General features: G+C 45.0%; 1 protein-coding gene across 1 annotated transcript in view; it reads left to right on the forward strand.

Moving 5' to 3' along the window:
- LOC129337988 (macrophage mannose receptor 1-like) overlaps nucleotides 1-25,715 on the forward strand; it is a 75,772-nt gene that overhangs the window by 20,428 nt on the left and 29,629 nt on the right. Inside the window, exons 8-18 of the mRNA XM_054992023.1 lie at nucleotides 56-213; nucleotides 1,712-1,822; nucleotides 3,179-3,294; nucleotides 4,424-4,572; nucleotides 5,255-5,454; nucleotides 10,181-10,296; nucleotides 12,233-12,308; nucleotides 21,350-21,473; nucleotides 23,346-23,381; nucleotides 23,470-23,639; nucleotides 25,526-25,593. Coding sequence (XP_054847998.1) covers nucleotides 56-213; nucleotides 1,712-1,822; nucleotides 3,179-3,294; nucleotides 4,424-4,572; nucleotides 5,255-5,454; nucleotides 10,181-10,296; nucleotides 12,233-12,308; nucleotides 21,350-21,473; nucleotides 23,346-23,381; nucleotides 23,470-23,639; nucleotides 25,526-25,593 — 1,324 coding nt within the window. The remainder of the gene's footprint in view (nucleotides 1-55; nucleotides 214-1,711; nucleotides 1,823-3,178; nucleotides 3,295-4,423; nucleotides 4,573-5,254; nucleotides 5,455-10,180; nucleotides 10,297-12,232; nucleotides 12,309-21,349; nucleotides 21,474-23,345; nucleotides 23,382-23,469; nucleotides 23,640-25,525; nucleotides 25,594-25,715) is intronic.

Here is a 25,715-nt window from a genome sequence, read left to right on the forward strand (position 1 = left end):
ACATATGGACCTTTTGGACTTGCACTGGGGAGCAAACATGCATCTATCTTCTTAGAACCAACAGATGTGCTGTGGATAGGACTGAATGCCCAGAAGATTGAGCATTATTTTGAATGGAGTGATGGGACTCGTGTGACATTCACCAAGTGGCAGCCTGGAGAACCTACCTACATTCAAGAATCCCTAAGCAACTGTGTCGTCATGAGAGGAGAAGTAAAAAAAAAGGCTATCTGCCTCTCTATTTGATTACAAAAGATGCATTTCCATAGTGGCAATTTTGCTGGCTCCTGCCCCACTACTGGAAAGGCTGCTGAGTAGAGATGGGCACAAACCGAAATGCGAACCAAAATTAAGCACAAACCAGGCTGATTCGTGGTTCGCACAGCAGCGGTTTGTCAGATCCCATTTCTGACGAACCGCCACAAACTTTAGGCTGGTTCATTTGGTTTGTTTATTGGTTCGTCAGTGCAGACAGCCTGGTGCCAATCAATCAGTTTCCTAGGCAACAGGGGATGGACTTCCTGCAGACCTTCTGCTGCCCCATAAGTGAACTTCTGCTGGCCAGGAAGTGATGATATTCTGACCTGGCTGTGACGTTTTCATGAACCAAACGAACCGGTTCGCAAACCAGGGGCAGGTTCATGAAATTTGACGAACCACGAACTGCATGGTTCATTTTTTTCCCAGTTTGTGCCCATCTCTACTGCTGAGCCTTTGCTCTCCTGTTGCAGAGGAGGTTAGGAGGGAACCAGCTTCAAGCTCTCTCAGTTACTCCTCCTCACACTGGATATCTCCCTTAACTCCTTTGTCTTTCTAGGTAATGGCATCAGGGAGAGGAGATGCTGGGGCTGGGGACCTTTGGGTTGGGGCTGAGAGAGCTTAAATACCTCTCTGTCATGCCCCTTCCAGTTACTGGTCCTGCAAGGCTAGCCCATTTCATGAAACCTCCCCTATGGAGGTATCTTTGCTGGGTCACCCAACATCGGCTGGGGAGGGGTGCTTCTCCTCTGCCTCTTGCTTTGAAAAAAAGTTTCTAAGCCTTTTTGCTGCAAATATAAGCTTTAAAGTATGTATTGAATGTATGTTGAAATCTCAGAAGTCAAGGAAGGTAACTGATTGAGATTGCCAGTGTTTTGGGGACAGGTTTCTGTGGCTTGTATAGCCCTTTTCTTGTTCTTGTTTTTCCTTGAAAAACCTGAATAAGTGATAATAAACACTGCAATTTAACAAAATGAAAGCATGTACATTCCAAGGTCCAGCTCAACTTTGCACACAATTTAGATTGCCTGGGCAAATAATTTAATTTTTACTGTTATCGTCATATATATATATATATATATATATATATATATATATATATATATATATTCCCACATACTAAAATGTAAAGTTTTGGCCATGACAGCCTTAAATTCTCATACTGGGATATATTTGGAAATGCTAGTTTTTTCTACAAGCTGGAAAAAAACTTTCATTATTACAGATTTTGGATGAACATTTCAGTTTTTCCCCTGACGTTCTTTGGTTTACTTTGTAGATTTCATGTAAATATATTGGGCACTTTGTACAGTTCTTGAGCTAACATACAGACAGAAAGATTTGTATGGGCAGAAGAAAAATAAAGCACTGGAAAACTGAAACAAATTTCAAGGTGTAACTTATAGCTGGATCCTTCTTCACTGAGAATCATGTTTCACCTTTCCATTTTCAGAATGGATATTGGATGGATGCTTTCTGTCAAGAGGAATTTGGTTACATCTGTAAAAGGAAACCTTTGGAAATTCTCTCTAAAGCAGAAGATGTTGAGCCAGGCTGCCAGAAAGTAAGCCAAAAGTCAACTGTTTACTAAAACTGTTTAGCATCCCAAAATTAATTCTGTGTCTTCAAATTATGTTCTGTTTTTATAAAGGTACCACTCAGGCTGTTTTTTTTAAACCAGGTAGGAGTTTTTAAATTTCTGCTCAAGGTAAACAGCAAAATCTTGCCACTGGCAAACCCACAGGTTTTATGTAGTGTGGTAAAAAAAAAAGTGACCGCAAAAGATGGAAAAAAAGATTAAAAGAATAATTTTTTTCATGCTAATTTACAGTCATATTTGCAATTTACACACAATAACTATTATTTATATAGAAAAGCGGCTCACCACAGTGCCAGCTCTAACAGCTGCCTAGATGCTAACTGTGCAGGGACTTTTCAAGGCCTTTACTCTCCCTTCTTAGGAGGACTCATCCTCTTTGCTTTACCCCAAACAGCCTGCCTAGCTGCATCTGGCCTCCTAGTTTCACATAGTCTGATGGCTTTGGTAGACTTTGATCAATCTGTTTTCCTATGTCCATATATATATTTTAATCAGTGGTAGAATTTTCTTCCCAATATGATACCTAAGCATAACATATAGATGGACTGTGGTACCAAAGAAGTCTAACTAGATTGTGTTAATTTAAAGTGAAATGGTATTATTTAAATCAAAGGTACAAAAGCCCTTTTCAGATTCCATCCTGACTGAACACACACTTTGATTCGAATGTATGTAGACAGTCTATTTTTAAGGATTTAAGCATACAAGTATATGTGCACAAGCTGTGTCAGACTTTCAAATACAAAAGCAGGGCTGCCACATTTATCTTTTTAGTCTACCTCCTCTCCATCATATTCTTTTGATTCTGTCATCTCCAGGGCTTTTTTTCAGCAGGAATGCAGTGGAATGGATTTCCAGAACCTCTTGAAAATGGTCACATGGCTGGTGGCCCCGCCCCCTGATCTCCAGACAGAGGGGAGTTGAGATTGCCCTCCGCGCTGCTCTGCGGCGCGGAGGGCAATCTAAACTCCCCTCTGTCTGGAGATCAGGGGGTGGGGCCACCAGCCATGTAACCATTTTCTCCGAGGGCAACCCACTGAGTTCCACCACCTCTTTTCCCAGAAAAAAAGCCCTGGTCATCTCAAAGACAAGGCTCAAATTGTCTTAAAAGAAACCAGGAATTCTGGTTCCATGAGTTTGTTGATTGCAGCTCAAGAAAATCTTTTGATTCCTGCCAGGTTGTAGACTGGTAAAAGAACTTGTATGGGGATTCCTTCACCATACAATTGTATACTTAGGGCATGAGCATGTGTGTGGCTGTCAGTATTTCCAGCTGATTATTGTAAAAACCTGAGGTCACAGATTCTTTTTTATTGACAGGGTTGGAAAAGGCACGGCTTCTATTGTTACTTAATTGGACAAACACTGCAGACGTTTTCAGAAGCAAAGAAATCCTGTGAAGGAAACAAGGGTTCTCTGGTGTTTATAAATGACAGGTACCAAAAAGAGTTTTCTCAAGACTAAAATATGGGTGAATTCCACCTCCTTTACCTCCGCAGAAGAGATAGGCAAAACTGTATTTGCAGAGTTGCTAGAGGCTGTTGTTCTTGCCTGGCATCTGTTTTTGGAAGTTGCAAGCAAGAGGGATGCTCACCTGGAGTTGCTGGTACAGCTGCTGCATGCTTGTGAGCAGTGGGAGGAGATGGCAAAGAGATGGCTGAAGAGCACACAGGAGTGCTTGCCATCCAAAGTTTGGGTTGTACCCTAAAGAGTGATGCAAGCCTGTTCTGGAGTCAGAAGGAGCTACTAACATAGTTTTTATTCATAACAAAATAATAAGAGCTTTGATAGCTCAGACCAAAGGCCCATCTAGTCCAGCACTCCATTCATACACTTGACCAACCAGATACCTCTAAGAAGCCCAAGAGCAGGATGACTGCATCCTCCTGCCCGTGACCACCAGCAACAGATATAAAGAGAAATACTGCCCTGGCACTGAGGGGAAGAGAGATTAGCAGCTGCTCCTGTCTCATATGGCTACAATATTATGCAGGAACACCTGGGCTGTCGGTGAGAAGTCCTGTGAGGCACTGGAGTTGCAGGACCAGAGACTGGTTGGAGTTTGTGATGTAAGGCTGTGGAAAGAACAATTCTGGAGCGCCTTCCTAATGACCCCAGGGCTGGAGATTGGGCTGAGAGGCACATGCATCCATTAGTGCAAGTTGCCAAACTACAGGAAATGGTCATCCTATATTTAGGGATGCCTGGCCACAGCTGTGATACCTTCATATTCAGAATCTCTCCTTTTTTTTCAAGAGTGTGGTGGGAAGGACTGGTACACAAAGACTGCATGCGTAATCTGAGGCACTGACCCTTCTGTTTGCACATCCCACCACCACCACGCACTGAACATTTAAAGTAAACTGGATAAATCAGGCAAATAGGATCCATTGTGTACATATTTATCTGAGGAATTTTGTGTTCATATAAAGTTTGTAGCACAGATTGTTCCCTGCCATACATAACTAGGTCATATGTGAACTGATTATCATTTGAGTCTAAAAGTTCAATAGAATCAGCAAAAGTATCACCTTATCCACAATAATAACCTGTTCTTCTCTACAGATATGAACAAGCCTACCTAACTAGTCTAGTTGGGCTACGTTCTGAAAAATATTTCTGGATTGGCATATCAGAGATAAAGGAAGGATGGACACTCAACTGGACTAATGGAGACTCAGTTCTGTTTAACCACTGGAACTCAGGAATGCCTGGTAGGTACTTTTGTAGCAAACCTGATGTGGGCTTACATGGAGTGACATATAAGCCTCGAGGTGGAGAGTTCTTTGGGAGAGGTGAAACCAAGTGAATGTCAGGTTGCTGAGATGGGCCGTTTCCACATGGCTTACCTGAAGCCGCTCCATGCCGCAATGTTGTGGATCGTGTTGGGGAAAACGCGAAATATCACATTTTCTCGTGCGAGTTTTGTGCAATGTCGCGCAAAACTCACGCGAAAAAACTCGATATTTCTCATTTTCCCCGGCACGATCCACAACATTGCAGCATGGAGCGGCTTCAGGTAAGCCATGTGGAAACGGCCATGGTTAGGATGGAGATGAGAGAATGTGGGAGAGAAAATTGACAGTTGCTGAAGATTTTTTTTAATTACAATTTTTTGAGAGGAAATGAAACTAGATAGAGGAAAGAAAGCTGAAGAAGAGAAAGCTTCACTTGAATGGAAAGACAGATTGTGAAGAAATTCAGGTGTGAAGAAAGGTTCCTGAGTTTAATACAGCAGAGATGATAATCTAAAGCCAGTAGGAATTAAATCCCATTATATCAATAAACTTCAGAGGACTACCAGGAAAGAGCTACTTTCTCAGAAAAAGCTTTTCTGTTGAGGGGGGGGGGCGGTATATGTATAAAGAAAAAATAATTTAACTGGATCTTCCCAAGGACAAAAACATGGCTGTGTTGCTATGAGAACTGGAACTGCAGCTGGATTGTGGGATGTTGTGAGCTGTGATGAGAAGGTGACATTTCTCTGTAAACAATGGGCAGAAGGTGTGACGACAACTCATGCCCCAACAACAGCATCACTGCCTCCCTGCCCAGTTGGATGGTCTGGAACTGAAACGTCAAGTTCATGCTTCAAAGTAGGTATACAACTTCTTGAGTCAACCTACATACAAAGAAAACAGGGAAAGGGCTGTCAGTAAACTTGTAGGAACTTTGAGGCTGCTGATGTTGTGGGTGTTAATCTTACTTTAAAAATTAAATACTGGTTTTACCATCATTCTTATTGAAGAATGGAATTTTATTAAAGTACAATCAATGTTTTCTTTATACAGGGTCTATAACTTTTCTAGATATGTCAATGTTTTATATTTTAAAGCACTGTAAGTTAATATAAAAAAATGAATACATTATGATAAAGTCTCACTCAGCAAAATAGCATAAGCAAGAAACATAATGTCATACAAATTAATCCTAGAAGCAAACTCAAGGATCACTTAATCTAAACTTAACAGAGCACCTCAGTGCCTAAATCATGTCTACTGGATGCCTCTCTTAAGGGCCCTTCCACACTGCCTTAGTGTGCCTGTTGCTGGTTTTGGCTGCTGGTTGCTAATGGATTTTTTAAAAGAACCTTTTCATACAAAGCCGTTTGTGTCCATTTGCAATACAGGGTTGAGGCAGGTTTTTAAAATCCCCTTTCGCCCATTCTTCAAATGCTCAGTGCATTTCTGATTTGCTTCCAAATACTGTTGGAAAAATCTGTGGCACTTCTGAAAGTATCATGCTTTTATTTTCCTGCTCATTTCTAGCATGTTCTTTTCCAAGTTTTTTAAAAAAGTGATATAGATATCGCTTAAGTTGGAACCATTTTTTAAAAATGTGTGATGCCAGAAAAAGTGGTGCAGTTTGAGAGGAAAATCCCCACCTCGCTTGACATGTTGTCAGGGCCACATTGGATAAAATCATGTTAAAACAAAAATAGGAAAGGGCCATAAGTAATCTTTTTGAATGGAATTCTACATGTCCTGTACAGTATAACATTGATTTAATGCCACGTTTATTTAATACCATGTTTTGTAGATAGTGCAGGTGGAGATCCATGTTGGACTACAGTAAAAACAGCAGGCTTTGATTCTACTGGCACCTTAGAAACCAACAAGATTTTCAGAATGTAAGCGTTCTCTTCTTCAGAAGGGAGCTCTGATCCTTGAAAGCTTATGCTCTGAAAATTGTGTTGCTTTCTAAAGTGCCACTAGACTCAGATCCTGATGTTCTGTTGAGTTTTGTTCCTATGGTACAGATTTTTTTCTAGACTAAAAATTGGAGACTTTTCCATGAACATTCCAACATACATTTTTTAAAAAATCACACACACACACACACACCCCAGCTAATGTTGCATCACACTGTGCAACCCTCTTTTCTTGACCAGTGACTGCTCAGGGATGGTACCATGATTTATTTGGGCACTGGAGGTTTTTCCTTGATTCCTCTGTGCCTGCAAGCGACTGCTGGAAAGGCAGAAAGGCCTTCACGTGAATCTTCATCCCTCCTTTGAGATATTGCTCCACAAAGATCAGCAGAAGAAGACAGAATCACATGATTAGTGTTTTGATGGGCATAGAGAAATATACACATCCAACAAGTTTTCAAGAAGAAAAAGAATAAAGCATATTAATATTTCAATACAGTATTTCGACACACAGTCTCCACCTAGCAAAATTTGAAGCTTTCCTCTAGCCTAAGGATCTTTCCGCCATTGAAAGAAGCTCTTCAGGAATCTCTTCTGTCAGAGGAAGGTTCCTTACACTGGAGAAGGGCTTCAAACTTTGCGGGACAGCGTAGTAAATACAAGTCATTTAAGCTTCTCTGCATGTCCCACTGCTCATTAGAGTCACGCTATTGCCCTAATATTTGGGGAATGTTTCTTGACAGCTAAACTTCTTTTCTTGCAAGCCATCACTCTTGCCTCATATCCTACTGCCCTGGGCCCTTTCATCAGTGGATGATTTCTCTCTGCTGTTTTGTAATTCATTTATAAAGATTCACCCTATTTTATTCTCTTCATCTTTTGTTAACTGCACTAACAATGACCAGATGTAGGTGTACTAAATAGTTCCAGTAAGAACTCTGCTCTTGATTCTGTTGTTCCTCTTCTCCGATACTGCATTCAGTTCTTAGATATTACTTGCTTTTTATATTCATGTCTCACAGATGTCTCTTTAAGTGATCATTCACTTTTACAGCAGTGCTACTATTTAGTGAGGGTTTGGCAATTTCTTTTTTTAACATTATAGTACTTTTTTGGCCATTGTCTCTGTTACATTTTGCTGTACCACTCATCTCCCCCTTCTGTAGTTTGTCTACATCATACTGAACCACATCTTAAAGATGTTCCAAGTTGTGACATTGCAACCAAGGTTGCCGATCTGCCCATGAAGGGGATCCTTCATTTTTGGAATGGCACTTTTGGATCCAATCTTATAATTTGGAATCAGGACCATATCTAAAACCAGTCCCCAAAAGAGGTCTCTGCATTGATACCCTCTATAATGTCATCAATCATTGTTCCATAATTAGTCTTGCAGTTCACTTTTACAACCAGGAATGTGGGCTTCGGGTTTCTGATTCAGGTTTTTAACCTGAATTGGGCCCGATTTGTTGTTAAGATTCAGGATTTCCGAATTGGCCTCAGCATTGCTAAGCCAAGTCGGGAATCCCAAAGCAAAACTTTCCAAAGCGATTTGTATTGCTTTGGGAAGCTTTGGAAAAAGTGGCAGCAGCATCTCTGCAGCACTTTTATAGCTGTATGCAGTGGGGTGGGAAGTTTGAAAGTGCCCCTTTCCCCACGGCTTGCTTCAGCTGACTGGCAGGGGAGTCCCCATGGGTCAGCTACAGCAAGCCATTGGGGTTTAAAAGTTAAAGCACATCTTTCCGCGCAGCTTGCAAGCCGCATGGAAAGGGGCACTTTGCAACCTTGGGGCTTGCTTCAGCTGATCTGCAGGGACTCCTTGTCCCCCTCCCGTTGGGCGAAATAAGTGGCGGGGTGAGAAGTTTGCTGGTGTACTCCAAATCTTCACGGAGCATACCGAAGCGGGTCAATAAGCAATTTTCGAAGTGGCTTTCCTCTTTCAAAATCGCTTATTTCTGCCTCTTTTTCCTGCTTTGGAAATTCTGAAGCAGGCAACCCAATTTCTTTTGTTGTTGCACATCCCTATTTACAACCAACTCTGAACCTGCATGGGCAAGTTTGTTCTAGCTGTTTTTCTATCTTTCTTGTGTGGAGTTCTATGCTAGATCACTCCCCCACTGTGAGGCAGATTTTCCCTCCAGCATTCAGTTTGCCATCATTGTCTGAGCAGCCCCCAAGTAGCATGTTAATCTTAATGGTCTGAAAGTCTGTTTGTCTCCTTACTCACTTGGCAGGTGGAGTTACAATAGATAGCGAAACCAGAGGAATTTACTGGTTTCTACAGTCAAGTCACTGGAGATGTGACAATATCATTTCCTTTGCTCCCAGAAAAGATATCATTATGGAGGTGAAGGCATGGTTTGGGGGCAAAAATCATTGAATTTTTTTATCCCAAACCAAAGAAATTCTGGCATGGTGCCAACATGATGCCATTGTTTCTGGAATTGGTATAATTACATCACTGGTGAGCATGTGTACACAGGCACATGCACTAGTCATTTCCCCCCACTGCTTACCATCTCACCTGACCCCCTGCTGGTTGCCAGGCATGAACAGGCAACCCTGGAAAAATGACAGACATTGGGAGGATTGTCAGCAGTATCTAAACACACTGATATTACTCTCTGTGTGCTAGAAGTGATGTTACTTCTGGGCAAATGGGGAATGATGTTATAGGATTGGGACAATGATGTTCTTCCCTCCCCCTTTCCTGACATTTTTTTCTCCCTGCTGGCCAGTTGAGCCCCTCAACCTGGTAAGTCTCCCTCACCCCCCACTGGTTGCCAGGGGTAGGATTTCAATTCCCTGGTAGGGGTTCCACCATTCACAGCCTTCGCCCCCTGAGAATGAGCCCAGGGTACCCCACAGCGTGCTCCTGTGTGCCCCAGAGCACTTCTTTGTCATGCCAGGAACGATGTCATTCCCATCACAATGCGGAAGAGAGGAGTGGCACAGGGGCTGATTTTTACTAAATCAGCTCTGCATGCAACCTCTCAATTTTGTGAGGTAAGGGGCTGGATTGGACCCCCACTCCACTGCGCTTTCATACCCTCAGAACCTGGCAACTGTAGCTGGGGGGGAGGTACCTAGAACATTATGCCAATGTCATGGAAGTAATACATACATTGTGCTGATGTCATGGAAGTGATACATGGAAGTGATACACACATTGATGTGGTGTTGAGTTGTCCTTGCCTATTTTTCCACCACTGCTCTGTTGAGTGGTGGTAGGATCAGAGACCAGGCTAGGAGTTCTCTTACTATCCTTATGCTTACCAGTTCTTCCTTAGGCTTACAGCTCTACTTTCTTCCTTTCCTGAACATTAGGCCTGCTCTAAAGTTCTATTCCAGCACCAACTTTCAGAATGTAGCTTGTATCTCAAGAGTTCTGCCATTAGGAAACAAAAGTATGTGATAAACTAGTAGGACTTTTCAAATATCAAAAATGCTGAAAAATTGTTTGATTATAATAAGCTAGACTTTGAGAGGGAAGGGGGCACTGGTTCAAGGTAAAGTGATAGAATCTACTGTGGATGATGATGGACACCCAAGCAAAAAACTCAAGATATGAGCCAAGATCTGACAGAGGCGTAGACAGAAATGATCAAAATGTGAGAAGTAGAGAGCCGATGTTGACGATAGACCTTGCTGTTGTATTAATGTCTACTTAGGAATTTACAACGAAAAAAAGCATCCCAAGAACCTGGTTTGAAGCTCGAGATTTCTGCAGAGAAATTGGAGGAGACCTGGCTTCCATCCATAGTGAGGAAGATCAAAACAAAATATCGTAAGTTTCTTGCCCTTTTACATCTCAGCATCTAAAACCATTTCATCAGAAGTTTTAGGAAGGCATCAGATTTTTTATCTTTAGTGAGTTCATAATTTGAAACATGTGCCTCTTACATTACAATAGAATCTCCAGTTGGGTGTTGAGAGTTTGACTAGACGTAACACCAGGACATTATGAATGGCTCTCCCACATGTCCTTTAAGAGTAAACAGCGACAATGGATAGGTCTAATGCACATTAGGGCCATGGGGCAAGAGAAAGGGGCATTTAACCCAGCCGTTTTTGCATGGCTTACCGGCCCTAGAACATCGCGCTGAGCTTACGGAATGGCAGCGTCTTCCTGGTGCGATTTCGCCCTCGTGCGAAATAGTGCCAGGAAGATGCTGTCGTTTGGGAGCTCGACGCAATGTTCCATGGCCGGTAAGCAGTGTGAAAACGGCCCCTTTCCTCCTGCACAATTTTTCTGACCTAGTTTTGTGGAGGTACTCTTTGGCCTGTGGGAGGAAAACACGAGTCACTATGGGCAACATCCCACTTTTTCATTTCTATGCCTGAAGCAATAAAAATATGAGTGGACAAGAATTAGTAGTCAATACTAGATTATTGCAGTTCTATCCATGTAATGTTAAATTGTTCTCCACTCTTAGGCATGCAAAATTTCATGAATTTCAACAGAGTGGGCCCAAAGAATTGAGAGGGAATGATCTACTCCCTGCCTCTCTTTCCCATCATATATCTAATTCTCAAGTGACACCAACATGCAGATACTTAAATCTGCAGATTGGGACCATTTGGAGATAAAACAAATAGTTCTACAAACCCCTCAGATTTGCATAAAAATCTAAAAACTGAGAAAAAATGCATTAAGGGTTTAAACCTCCCCGAAACAAAAGCATGTGGTCTATGCATGCACAATTTAGCTCCTCAGTTTCCAAGAGATATAGTATAGATACTTAGAAACTGCGAGGACATGGACCAATGATAGCAATGTAAAGGGAAGGCCATCCAACTATCGATAGCTAGCAGGTTGTTGAGCAAAGGTGTAGCATGTCTGCCTCCTTGGAGAAGAAGCTACCAGAGGGCATACTGAGTTTACCCTCCACCTCTGCAGAGTCCTCAGACTGGGAGGGGAAGGGTTGAATCTTCACTTGGATCCAACTTCTACCGTTAGGGCTCTCCCTTCATTCTCCTGCCCTTTTCTCTGAGCTAGCTCCATGGAGAGAAGAGTAGCCCTGACTTTGTCCTCCTTGGATCTGGGCTGAAGGAGAATCAATGCTTCCCCACAGTCCCTCTTAAGTCCCTCCCCCCTCCTCTAGTTTGTGAGGAACCTGCCAACCCCACATCTGGCCTCCCATCCCTGGGAAAGGCTAGAGTATGATCTGTGCTATCTTGTGCCCAACTTTGCTCTTGCCTCTTCCAGGGCCTGACCTCTTCAGGCCACAATTGGGCTGCAGAGGCATGGCTTTGTTTTCTGGCCTGCCAGGGCATGAAGCCATGGTGTTGTCAGATTGCCATTTTCTTCTGCTGCCCTAAGGTACCTGACCTTGCAGCTGCACCAACCACCAATGATGCCTCTGGAGTAAGCCCTGTGTTGCCTTCTGATCCCCACCAAGAGGCTGCAGTCCCACCCTCCTACCCTACATTTGTGATAATTGTGGGACTTTGTTGGAGCCCCCATCCAGCTCTTGGTGATGTACTCATGATACACACCTAACTTTAGGCCCCCATAGGGAAGGAAGACAGAGTATGAGTGAAGTAAATCAAATAAAAATGAATGCAAGAACATTTAAGAGACTCTGCTGATAATATGTGGATGTATAATATTTTTTAGAGAAACTCAAGCTAATCCCCATGTTGTAAATTTCCAAAATTCTGAGCGTCATAAAATGTTTCCACATTTATTAGCTTTTGCATAACATTTTGTTACATTTTAGGAGAAATGATGAGATCTGGATCGGTTTAACCATCTTAGACTCTGATGTAGGGCGTACTTGGAGTGATGGATCTCCTGTAAGTAAATTATTATCATTCATGGTCCTAATGATGTTATTATACAGTTTATTCCACACTTTCCATTTAGTTAGCAATTGCTATGATTTACCTTTGTGTTAAACCTGACTGTTTCCCCATGGAGGTTTTTTTCTACCTTGGCTTCTAGACGGGAGCACTTGTTTGGAAGTTTCACATGAGGTCATTCTGTAATCATCCTATTTCCAGCTTTACCCTGTTTTTAATATACTTGTTCCAAAACCTGCTTTACTTTATTTTTTTTTAAAGGACACAGTCCAAGCACATCAGAGTAGCATCTGGGAGAAATGGTATGCATTTTCCTGCCCTACAAAAATCTGTTCCACGTTGGGGCCATTTTCTTGTCATTATTTCCATATTCCTTTACAGGCACCATTTCCCCAGCATTTTTTCTGCCATACCATCGCACGGTGTTTTGAGGGTGGGGAGAAGTTTTTTGATAGTAGTTGCTATAGTACTATAGTGCACTCTATCACCACTTATCTATTTCTAGTTCAAATGTAAATATAACTAGTATAGTGCTATAGGGCATGAGTGAAGAAAAGAACAAAAAGAGAAAACTAATTGCAGCTGTAATGACCACACACCCCAAAGTCAAGCAACTGCCAAATGTATGAAATTCAGGACAGGTGAACTGTAAAAGTTGTGATCGACAGGCAGAAGTCCTTGAACCTGTGGAAATGTCTTCCTCTGGGTTTCAAAATATATTTTCATTTGCTCCAACTTCAGCTCAGCAGTTACAACAATTTCTTGTGGAGGTGCCCAAAGTCAGGGCCAGCCTTAGAGGTGGGTGTAAATTTAAAATTACAAAATTAGACACATAGCTATATAGAGAAAAAGGGCTGTGCAAACTGAGTAGTGGATATATGGAATCCTCAGGGGCTGATATCAAAGATAGCAAGAGAGATTTGAGAATCTTTACTAAATAGAAGAGGAAGGCATTGTTGAAAAGAAAAGCTTGGCTAGAAAGAAGTGAGGAAAGCTGCCTATATTCCTTACATAGATAGATAAGCTATGTAAATATAGAGGCTTATAAACCACTGAATGATGTGAAGAAAATGAAGAGCAAGCATTTTTTTCTGCCCCACTGCCGAATTAACCCATAGTTAACTTGAGGCTAAGGATAGCTGCATAATCAGTTCATTGAATAACTACTTTAAGAGGTGACACCCATTGGTTTAGAAGACTTTAAAGGTGATTAGATGGATTCATGGAGGTGAACACGTCCATGAGTGGCCATTAGCTATGATTACCAAATAGAACCTTCATGTTTAGAAGCAGTATACTCTTCAATGCCAATTTTTATTCTCTGCTGGTAGGATACACAGAAACACCTGGCTGGCCAGCATGGAAAATACAACATTGTACTAGAAAGACCTCTAGTATGATCCAGCAAGCATCTTATTTTATTTTTATTTATGTTATTTATAGTCTACCTTTCTCACTGAGACTCAAGGAGTATTTTACAGTGTAAGTCAATATGCACAATGGCTGGGATATTCAATAAACAACATAATAGGGTAAGGATTGGAGAAATTTGCCACCCCAGTCGGAATGAAGAGACAGACGCCAGTATTTGGTACTAAGGGCCACTTTTATTAAGTTAACGATTTTAATAACCATAACTATCAACTGCGGCAAGGGGAAACTAGCGGTACAGGTCGAGCCACGTGGTCGCACCTTGGACCTCCGCCTCGACCTGTCTGGGCGAGCCCCGAAGCCCCAGGCTTAAGCCATCCACTGGATGGCAGCTACCTGGACAGCCAGGCAAAGTTAGTTCCCCCAATCAAGCTCCCACACCTCAGCCGTACAGCAGTGAGGTAGGACTTGCACACAGGGTTCCCCAAGGCAGTCTGCCCATGCAGCATGGCAGCCGTCAAGCAGTACCATCCGCTTCTGGCAGACCCCTCTTCCCCAGAATGGAGAATCGCCAAGGGTGCTCACCGGCCCGCTCCCTATTTCCCAATTCTATCCTGCCAACGCCAGGCCAAGCCTCTGCTTAGCCTCTGGCACCCCACAGGTGGCTTAGGGCCAGCCGAAGCCCTTGCCGCAAGTCATCTAAAAATATCTCATTGCCGGACACAGACAGGTGTACCCTGTCACCTCGGTAGAGGTTGGCGAAAGTGGCCCTAATCCTAGGGTGAGGTAAGTAAATACCCAACCCCTCACCCAAAGCTTTTTGAATAGCCCTATTGGCCTTCATTCGAGCTCTTTCAATGGCCTGATGGTTCAAGGCCTCCCGCCAAACCCACCGAGGCAACATGGCAGACCAGATAATGAGAACACCAGGCCACCGCTGAAGAATGAACTGCAGGTCTTGTTTAACTTGCAAAGACAAGGCCTTACCTTGCATCAGCCCCAAATCATTCCCACCGAGGTGAATGACTAACATGTGGGGCGGGAGGCCACTCCTCTGGCTAAATAACAGAGGCAGCAGGCCGGGCCACCGTAGGCCCCGACGACCCTGCCACTCAACCCGGGCCCATTCACTCAGACCCAACTGTGACCCAATCCGTGTCCTCCGTGCTTGATGGGCCGCCCAGAAAACCATACTGTGCCCGCAGATCAGAATTCTTTGCTTCTCTCGGCAGGACACATCACCTAAAGAAAATTCAATTAGTAATAGCTTAAAATTTAGCTAAGGGCCTAACATAAGCCCGGTAAGCTGAAGAACGCCACCTGCCCACTCTCTGGATGGCCACAGCCGAGTAACCCATTGCGGCTGCCGTAGAAGCAGCCCCAATCCTGAAAGAATGTGTGGCGAATTTAACGCCGCTCAAACCCAGCCGATCCAGAGCTCTTTGGGTAACTGCCCAAAACTGATAGCGCATTAAAGGCCGACCATCGTCATGCCTAAACAAAAGCCCAAGTTCCGAGCCCCACACCCGAAGGAAGCGCCGGAGAGCCCTCACAGGGCACAACTCTCCATCTGCACAAGGCCCCAGCCGAATAACAGCCCCTTTACGCCACTGATCCGTCTTGGATTGACGTAAGTTGATAACGACTACATCCCCATCCCACTGCAAATCACTTACTAAAAGAGCGCGTTCAGACCGGTCCGAACTGGACCGGGCCACTAGTTCACTAATACGAAAAGCCCCAAAGAACGCAGTCAATGCCGCTGCGTGAAACAGCTGAGCCTCATACCTAGAATCGCAAACCTCGGCCCACACCGCAAAAAGCCCCTTGAGCACCGAGGGAGAAATAGGCTCCCTGGTGTCAACTCGAGCCCCTGCTTCCCTGGACCAACCTTCCAACATCTTCCTCACACGGAAGTCCCCCGTGGCCTCAGGGAACCCCCGTGCTTTGCTTACATACGCTAATGCCGCAAGCTGACCCTGAATCGACTTAACTGCAAGACCCCGTAACTTCTGATGCACACAAAAGCGCATCAAGTGCGAAACCGGTATGGGCCAGCGCTGCTGCAAGCTAAGCTTGTCTCTAAACCCCGTAAACTGTCCTACCGCTCTGTTGTAGGCTCTCCTAGTACTTGGGGCAACTGCAAGCCAAATGGCCCTGGACGCCTCGGACTCCCAAGCTGCCAAAGAGTCTGTGGCATCTGCACTGGGTGGGGATCCGCCTCCGGGGCAAGCTGCCTGAAACGCTCCATCTGTAGGCGAGAGAAAGCGTCCGCCACCTCATTATCAACCCCTGGAACATGTCTGGCCTTAAATAATATGTTCCATCGGAGGCAAAGGAGGGTGAAGACTCGAACCAGCTTCATGACCCTGAGGGACCGAGAAGTCAACGAGTTAACCACTTGTACCACAGCCTGGTTATCGCACCAGAAATGTACAGTTTGGTTCGAAAACTCACGTCCCCACAAAAACACAGCTACCAAAATTGGAAAAAATTCCAAGAATGTAAGGTCCCTAACGAGACCCCACCTGTGCCAGTCCCTAGGCCACTGACCCGCACACCAATGTTTCCTAAAATAAATCCCAAAGCCTAAGGAACCGGAGGCGTCAGACATAACCTGAAGCTCGGCTTCAAGTAATAAATCGTCCCGCCAGAAAGTAACCCCGTTAAAGCCAGCCAGGAAGTCCGACCAAACCTGCAAGTCCTCCTGCATGCCTTTACTAAGCCGCAAGCGATGGTGTGGGGCCTTCAAGGATGACATTGCATCGCAAAGTCGCCTTAAAAAGGGCCTGCCCGGGGCAACAGCCTTACAGGCAAAATTCAAATGTCCCACTATCTGCTGAAGTTCAAGAAGCGTAACTTTATGCTTCCCTCTAAACTCGTGAAGCCTGGCCTGAAGGTCCTGAACCTTTACCAGGGGAAGCCTAAAACACTGCCTAACCGTATCAATTTCTATTCCCAGGAACGTGAGAACCTGTGACGGCCCTTCCGTCTTCTCATGTGCCAATGGCACCCCCAGCTCCTCCGCCATTTTAATAAAAGTGTCCAGGAGATGGGCGCACTGTCCAGACCCCGCTGGCCCACAAAACAAAAAATCATCTAAATAGTGCGCCGTGTCACGACAATGCGCCCGGCGCCGCACCTCCCATTCAAGAAAGAGCTGAAAGTCTCAAAGGCAGCACACGAGATGGAGCAGCCCATCGGTAGAGCACGATCCATGAAATATTTTCCTTCAAAAGCAAACCCGAGGAGCTCAAAGTCCTCCGGGTGCACTGGGAGAAATCTAAAGGCAGACTTAATGTCGCATTTAGCCAGCTCCGCTCCTACACCACACTTGCGCACCATATTAACCGCCTGGTCAAACGAAGTATATTTTACAGAACACAGATGCTCTGGGATCGCATCATTCACTGAGTTCCCCCTAGGGAACGACAGGTGATGAATCAAACGAAATTCCCCTGCCGCTTTTTTGGGAACCACCCCCAATGGGGAAACCCTCAAACTAGAAACTGGCGGAGAATCGAAAGGGCCCAAAACTCTCCCCTCCTCACACTCCTTCCTAATCTTAGCTCTAACAATGTCTTCCTTACCTACTACTGAACGCAAATTATCTGAATGAAACGAGGAACGAGGTCCCACAACTGGGATCCGAAAACCATAAGTAAACCCATTTAACAGATACTGGGCCTCACGAGCCTTAGGATAAGACCGTAACAATCCCTCAAGGACCCTCAGTCTTATTGGACTGGGGCCCTTTACTAGCAGACTGCTGGCTACCACCTCCTGATCCCCCGAACTTCCTACCCCCAGCGCCCTGCCGGGACTTGGGACAGGCCGTGTAGGAGTGGGGGCCCGAACATGACGGGCACTCATGCCTAAACCTACAAGGCTTACGGCTGCAGCCTCCTTTAAAGGCGAACTCCCAGCACAACAGCCGGGGTTGAACCTGCTGCCCCGCGTTAGCGCGGGTGCTGGGAGTTGAGAAAGAGTGCTGAACTATATGACCGCTATCTGACCGGTCACCCACACTGGGCCTGGCAGGGGACATCACCGAAAGCCACAGTTGCTGATGAATGCGATCCCAGGGGAGGGCCGGATTCATAGCAGCACGCATACGGAACTCCTCATCGTACTGCATCCATGCCCCTCCGAGGAATCCCGTATATCCCTTGTAAATAATATCCAAATACTGAAACAAAGGCGCCGCCTTATGTGGCTGTGCCCTTGCTAACAGCCCCACATAAATCAAGAACCCGGGGAGCCAATTGCCCCAGGTTCTATCAACCTTCCTACGCTTCAGCCGTTCTTTATCATGGTCATCCAGATCGTCTTTGTCCTTCTTCTCCAGCTCTCTGAAGAGAAGGGAAAAGACGTCCACATATTCACCTTTCAATATCTTATCACGTGTAGCTTGTGTCAGGTGATCACCTAAGGGAAGGGCTACATCACCAAACGGCAAGGCACTAAAAGGAACGTTGCCATACGCCAAAGCTGGAAACGGGTAATACCCCCGTCATCCCAGGCCAGCCATCATCCCGTCATCCCAGGCCAGCCAATACCCCCGTCATCCCAGGCCAGCCATCATCCCAGGCCAGCCAAAAGGCTGCCCAGCACCTGCCAGATTTGCAGAAGGTACCGAGGAGGGCAACGAAGCCGCTCCAAAACCCTGACCTGCCCATGATGGCTGCGCTAGAGGAGGCCAAGCAGGAGAAAACTGGGGGGGAACCCCCGAGCTAGCGCCCTGAGCTCCACTAAGAGGCCCTTGCCCACAGGACCCCCAAGGCCAGGGGTACCCTGATTGTGTAGGTGCAGCCTTACCAGGTTCCTCGTCTGGCTCCACAGCCAAGGCCACAGGTGCAGCAGCCACTTCAGCTCCCTGACCCGCTTCATCAGCCGCTGAACCAACTTCCTGTGTTGAAGACATCTGAGCAGAGCCGGCCTCACCTTTCGCTGAACCTTCCAAAGCAGATAATCGCATCAGAATTTCTCTGTTCACAGCATCCCTGGAGGCCATACGCCTAGCCCGTTTCCTACCCCCAGATTCCCCCGAAGGAGCAGAAACTCCCTTGGCTGACTCAAGGGCCTGCAACCGACGCAGAATGTCCTCCTGACCCGGAACTTCAGCCTCATCCTCAGATGAGGAAATTACTGGAGGGGGCCTTTTGGGGGGTGGGTGTTTAGCCCGCTGTTTCCCCTTAGAAGGGCCACTACCTTTCTTAGGAGGCATGGCCAGCCTGATGTACCAAGCAAATTCCTATACAATTATCCTAGGTCACCCAACACACCCAAAGGAACTCTGAATCAGATAGCCAAGGGGTACCAAGGAAGCCTAGATAGAGTGAGCCACCCTGGATCACCACTTCAAAATGGCCGTCCAATTCAGTTGAATGGGGAAGGCCTCACAAAATGGCCGCCCCTCAACCAAACCACCAGGGAGCCCAAGGGAAGAAAGCCCTCCCCAGCCTGGGCCTCCCTTGCTCAGCCTAGGCACCAGTAAGAAAAGAAAAGGGGGGTAATGCTGAACACCCCAAACCCCCCTACAGACCACGTCGTGAAGTGGAAAAAAAGGGGGGGTGGCGATGGAGCAAGAAAGACCAGGTAGGCCCGAGACTGGCCACCACTCCACCCCCCACTTGCAAACAGTCAACCCCGCTATGGGCCCTGCCCCCGAAAGGGCCACCGGCCAACGCAGCCCCACACGGCCTCCACAGCGGGCAGTCCTGCACCGCTGCAATCCGCCTTCAGAAAGGCCCCAGCCGCCGTGGAAACAGCCGCCGGAACCACCGCCCAGGCCGCTGCTGCGTCAACCGCTGCGCCGCGGGGACCTCCGACGAGGCCGCCGCCGAAACGCCTCCTCAGCCGCCGCCGCCCGCTGCCGAAGCTGCCGCCCCACAGCCGCACCGCCGCCGAGGCCGCCGCGCCACCGCCGAGGCTCCTGCCGCCGCCGCCACCACTGAGAAGACGCAGCCGCCAAGGCAGAGCTCGATGCAGCAACCTGCTTGCCGAGCTCTTTCCCGGGCGACTGACGCCTACAGGGGAGCGGAGCAGCCTAACGGCCAACAAGCTCCGCCCCCTCGCAATCCCCGGATGTCCAGGGAAAGCGCGCCTTCTCCTCCTCCGTCCGAGGAGGCAAATGGCGACCCCCCTGCCCAACAGCCAGGCTGGCGGCAGAAGGGGTCGTTTTGAAACCCAGCAGAAATCTGATACAAAGTCAAAAACAATGCTGACACAAAAGAGCCCTCCCCCCTCCCCCTGCCATTTGCTGACAGAAACCAGGCATGGAATACTGGTAGAAGTGTTATGGTTGCCTAGCAACAGCCACTGAGGGTATCTTGTTAAAGCTATAGGCGCTCCTTTTATCATTCTGGCTTTTTTAAAAAAATGGTTTATTTATTTAGATTTCAGATTTTTTTGCAAACTTGGGAAATTTTTCAGGTGTGTAGGAAGATCTGTCTTGTTCATTCATGGCTGTGATCTCCAGATTTAAGTATCCACACATTAGGGCCACTTGGCTATAAGTTATTATGTTTCAGGGACCCATTTCCATCAATGTTTTTCTTCTCTTTGAGGAAGGCAGAAGAAGAAGGAACCATGTAAAGGATTAGAGTTATTATTAAATGTTTTGGACAGTAAGGCTGCCAGGCAACTCTCAGGAGACTTCCATGAGTAAAAGTTCTTTATTGATAAGATGCCAGTATCATACACGTATGTCATCTTTGCTAGACCTGGCGACTACAGACAAGTATCACGCAGCTATAGGTCCCCCAAGGCTACTCCTAATCCCCCCCTTTCTCCTAACTGTTCTCTAACTTTGCATTCAGAAACACAGGCTGTGTGATTCACGGACTGCTCAAGGTCATGTAGGCTCCCAAGCTCCCAGGCTCGGGAGAATACAGGCTCGGGAGAGATTATAACAGGACAAACACCTTTCATTCTCAGTTTCTCACCCTGGGTTCAAATAACAGAATCACCCCAACAGCATCAGCTTCAGCTGCAGGGGGTGGTGGTATTGAATATGACAGGTGATCCTGACTCCTCCTGAGCATCTGACATGGTCAGCAGAGAAATCTCAAAAAGGATTTTCAGTGATGATCTGTGGTCATTGACAGTGTTTCAGGTGAACCTTAAGGTGCAACAAAGGAGCTGTTTCAGGGCAGAGTGGGAAGAGGCGGGAGAGTTTTGTTCTATTTTAAATTAAATGCAAAGCACAATGACTGCACAAGCTAAAGGAAGAAAAGGTTAAAATAAGCTGTATATATTCGAATGGAGAATTACAAGATCTTAAAAACATGAATTGGGATATGTTCATATAATCTCTCCCAAACTACACAGTCATCATCCACTTTTTAAATAATGTTGAAGATCATGTTTTATTCCATAAATTCAAGACCACCTAATATAGGTAATTTTCCAGTTTGCTCCTCATATGTATCTTTGAGAAGGAGCATGTGGTGGACATAGCAAATAATCATTCAGGTAGCTTGCAATGGCAAGAACTATTACTTTATAGCCCTCGATTTTAGTCAGGAAATGCCAGTCCCAGTTCCTCTACATATGCTTCGGTCCATATAATGAATTTCAAATTCTGCAGTCTATCCTCTTTCCTGAATATTGTATTATATTGATACTGTTTAAGAACCAATGAAGCATTCTTTCCACTGCAGATTGACTATGAGTACAGGAGATACTGGTATTCACACTCCAATGATGTTCAACAATGCGCAACAAGTGATTGGAGAATGTCATCATGTTTAAATTTAAATTTCTGGGCTTGCCAAGTGAAGAGAGGTACAATTTCTTCTCATTTTCAGTTTATTAAGTAGGGGGGGACCCTCATTTGCTTCACTTCATGTGCTGCTTTGTTCCCAAACATGCTTATCCACATTTCCATGCTGGTTACTCCTCAATCTTCAGTAAGAGGATAACATGAAATTCTGATCTTAGTTTTTTACTTTCTTGCAAAAACGAATGTCAAAAAAGTCTGCTCTAGGCACTGTTAAGTCTGCTTTCCCTCCAACCCTGAGAGACTTGCAGAACTAAAATGTCTATTCAGCCCTGAAGAACAAAGGCAGAACAGAAGTGTTGCAAACTTCAAAAGGGGTAATGGGGAAAAGAACTAGCACACAACCAGAACAGAGTCTAAAAAAGATGCAAATCCCTCCAGCAGACACACACATACAAGGAAGCATAGATTGACAGCAAGGGCAGAATGGCGATTTAACTTACTGGGAAAGCTCCCTGTGGGCCAGTGCTGCCCTGGAGGGCTGCCCTAGAGGACAAGCAGGAGGAAACCAAACCAAACCCAAGCTCTGCCAGTGTTACAGGTTCACTCAGAGTCTCTCTACACAAGACTTCTGACACGTGTTCTTCACAAGTCAGGAGATGCAATGTTAGCCAAGAAGTGTTGCTTTAAATGACAGAGCTGGAGATCACTCCGGAGGAGACGGATTATCTCACAGCCCTCTACCACCTCTGGCGTGCTGGACTGTCTCCCCTTATGGAGCCTTTGCCTTGCCGAGGTTCGGTTAATTCAAAGTTTTAAGCAGTGAGGGCAGCAGGGAAAGGGCTCCAGAACGGGAGACAGTCCAACACACCGGAGGTGGTGGAGGGCTGTGAGAGAATCTGTCACCTCCAGAGCAATCTCCACTGTCTTTTAAAACTACTCTTCCCAGCTAACATTGCATCTTCCAGCATTTGAAAAACACATGCCCAGGCATAGAGAGACTCTCAGTTGGGCTTGCGTCTGGGCCCTTTTAAATGCCCAATCCATCCCTCATTGATAGAATTCCCTGTGTAGGCTCCTGGCTGTGAGCCTAGAAGTCTGGAGGATGGGAGGATCACCTTCACATTTTTATTCTTTCTCTCCTCTTCCCCTTTCTTTATCTCTTTCTGTTTTCCCACACTATGTTCCATTATTTGGCTGCAGAATCTTTATGGGAGACCCAATGGCACAGCCATTCCTTCCCCAAAGCTGGTTTTGGCCAGATTACAGGGTCCCAGAGAAGGACATTTTTTAAAAAATGAAAGCTGCCCTTCTGTTTTCAAGGATAGTAGAAATTGATGGTTGTTGTGGGTTTTCCGGGCTGTATTGCCGTGGTCTTTGCATTGTAGTTCCTGACGTTTCGCCAGCAGCTGTGGCTGGTATCTTCAGAGGTGTAGCACCAAAAGACAGAGATCTCTCAGTGTCACAGTCTGTGTCACACAGACTGTGTGTGACACACGGCAATACAGCCCGGAAAACCCACAACAACCATCGTTCTCCGGCCGTGAAAGCCTTCGACAATACATAGTAGAAATTCATAAGCAAATAAAATAATAGAATTTTTCTGTGGAAAGGTACTGAAATGTCAAAAACAATCATTCCATTTAACCTTCATTAGGAACATGACAAAAATTAATTAATTGATTACATTCTGACTCATACACACAATTGTGTACATTTACATGAAAGCAAGAACTCTAGTATTCTCAAGGCCTTGTGAATTACAGATCACTTCTAATCATTCTTTTGCATTCTAGTATTATTTGCTTAGAAGGAATTCAGAAGTGTAATAAGCTTGAAAGAATTTTTTTTCATGAATTACTGATTGCAGTATGAACTGCAAACAAATCACACTGACACGTGTTATAAACAATGTTTGTTTGCTTGTTTGTTTTCAGGTGTGGCCTTAAAAGCAGAGCCAAATGATACTTTTGGTAGGTTGAACCATTTAACATCAAAACATACTGTGATGCAATATGCAACTTGTGTTAGAAACATTGTCTGTGTTTATTTTTTGTATAGCTGAGTCGTACAAATTGATTGAAGATGGCTGGGTTAAATATGAGGACAATGAGTACTACTTTCATAATGCAACTCTGCCTATGGAAGGAGCCCGAAGATTTTGCAAACGGCAGGGTGGAGATCTTGCTGTCATTACTAGTGAAAAGGAACGAATATTTTTGTGGAAATATGTAAGTAATATATGGGATGTATGAGTTACTAATCAAATAATTGTTAATGAAGAACATCCATGCTCAACCTGAAACAGTTCACATTTTTGCAAGTATTTTGATAAAACACTCAAAAATACTCAATGGGCTTTTGTGGGATTTGTGTGTTCAGTGGGATACTCACAAAATCCATACATGAGTGCATGTGCATGCTGTTCTGCCCCCTTGCTTGCTCTTCTCAAAGCACAAACCCTACCTTTCCGAAGTGGGAGAGTAACTCGCAAGCAGTGTTGCCTCAGTGATCCACATTAAACCCCACTCAGTCAAGGAGTGTAGGAGAAGAGGAGGCAGTTGATCCCTTCATCCCTAGAGTGCACAAGTGGGTGGGTGCATGCATGCATTGATGGAACATAGGACAAACCTTGACCAGTCTCTATCTTTCTTGTCAGATTATTCTTCCTAGTCTTCCCCTGGTGAGGTTGATGAGAATGACAATTTCTCTATATTTGCATCAGAAGACAAAGAAAACTAAAATTCCCATCAATCTCAGCACCTAATAAATTCTGAGCATGCATTAGGCAGCTGGGTGGGGAAACAAGAAAGTAGTAAGGGAAACTGCATGTGCAAAGTATGTGTGATCAGACCTGAATGCTCCTATGAAGTAACACACTGAGGCTGCAATCCCAAGGACACTTTCATGAGAGTAAGTCCCATTGAATAAATTGTGACTTACGTCTGAGTAGACCTGCTTAGACTTGCTCCTGGAGTCAGCCAGGCAAAATGTGCAACACTAATATAGAGAGAGTTGCAATCTGAATAATTGGGTAATCAAGGAGTCTTGGACAGAAGTTTGGAACTTAGGTTTTCAGAAGAATGTACCAGTTGTTGTACCAGGAGTTCCACTGGTGTTCCCAAGATCCAGTGGTACCAAGGACAAAGGACATCATGGCTGGTTAAAGGCCTGCTGAAATAGTTCCACCTTGCATGCCTTGTGAAAACTTGATAGCTCCCTTAGGGAACATGTATTGTAGGAAAGAGCATTCCTCCACTATGGGGACACCACAGAGAAAGCTCTCAACCTGGTGGAAGAGTGATGATGAGCCCTTGGGGGCTGGGCACCACCAGTAAGCTGCTAGATGAAGAACACAGGCTTCATGGGGGATCATACTGGGAGATGCAGTCCTTCAGGTATGATGGTCCCAGACCATGTAGAGCTTTAAAGGTTAAAACCAGTGCCTTGAATTGGAACCTTCACTCGCACTAGGTACTGTGAGGGACTAGTGCATGCATTTGCGCTCTCTAGGGATGAAGAGATCAACTGCTTCCCCTCTACCAGCTACTCCTTGAAAAGTGTGACTGGGTAGGGTTTAATATGGAGCACACCTACAGCATTCAAAGAGTGTAAAAGATTTTAATAAAGAAATAAAAGTGCACACCATATTTGTGGTCACAAGAGACTGAGAAAGGACACAAAGGCAATAAAACTGCAATTCTCTGACCCTAACTCTTACATACCCTAAATGATGGAAAATTAGATATGCTGCTGATTCTTGGAGTTGCCAGCATTTAGAAAGTAGCCATTGCCTTGCTTCCAGTGGTTTGAGGTTTTTGTCTCAGCAACATGTTTTCAAGATAGAGTTCAGGTATAGAAAGGAAAGCGGCTTAGCCCTTCATGGCAAATGGCATGAAGGCTCATGAGCTTAAGAGAACATCTTTGTTGTCTCCAGGGGTTTTATAATTGTGTCTTCAGCCCTTCTCCTGCAGACCTCCATTCTCTTTCCATCTCCAAAAGGGAAATCTTCTTTTGTTGGTCCCTTGAAGCTCCAAATTGTAATTGAGAACATGTTTACTTTGCATTAAAGATGTCTACTCTTTTGAGCCTGAAGTTCTTTCTTTACATATTTCAGAACTTCCTCCATGCATTTAAGTCTGATGTTTACATTGGCTTAATTGTGGGTCTTGATGAAAAGTTTCGGTAAGTGAATAAAAAGTACAGCACAAATTTCTTGTTACACTAGTTCTGTAAGTATAATATAATTTAGTAATAAACAAAAGCTTATTATAAAATTGAATAAGTCTTAAAAGTCATGTTGCTCT

The sequence above is a fragment of the Eublepharis macularius genome, chromosome 11 (assembly GCF_028583425.1).
Source record: "Eublepharis macularius isolate TG4126 chromosome 11, MPM_Emac_v1.0, whole genome shotgun sequence".
Taxonomy (NCBI): domain Eukaryota; kingdom Metazoa; phylum Chordata; class Lepidosauria; order Squamata; family Eublepharidae; genus Eublepharis; species Eublepharis macularius.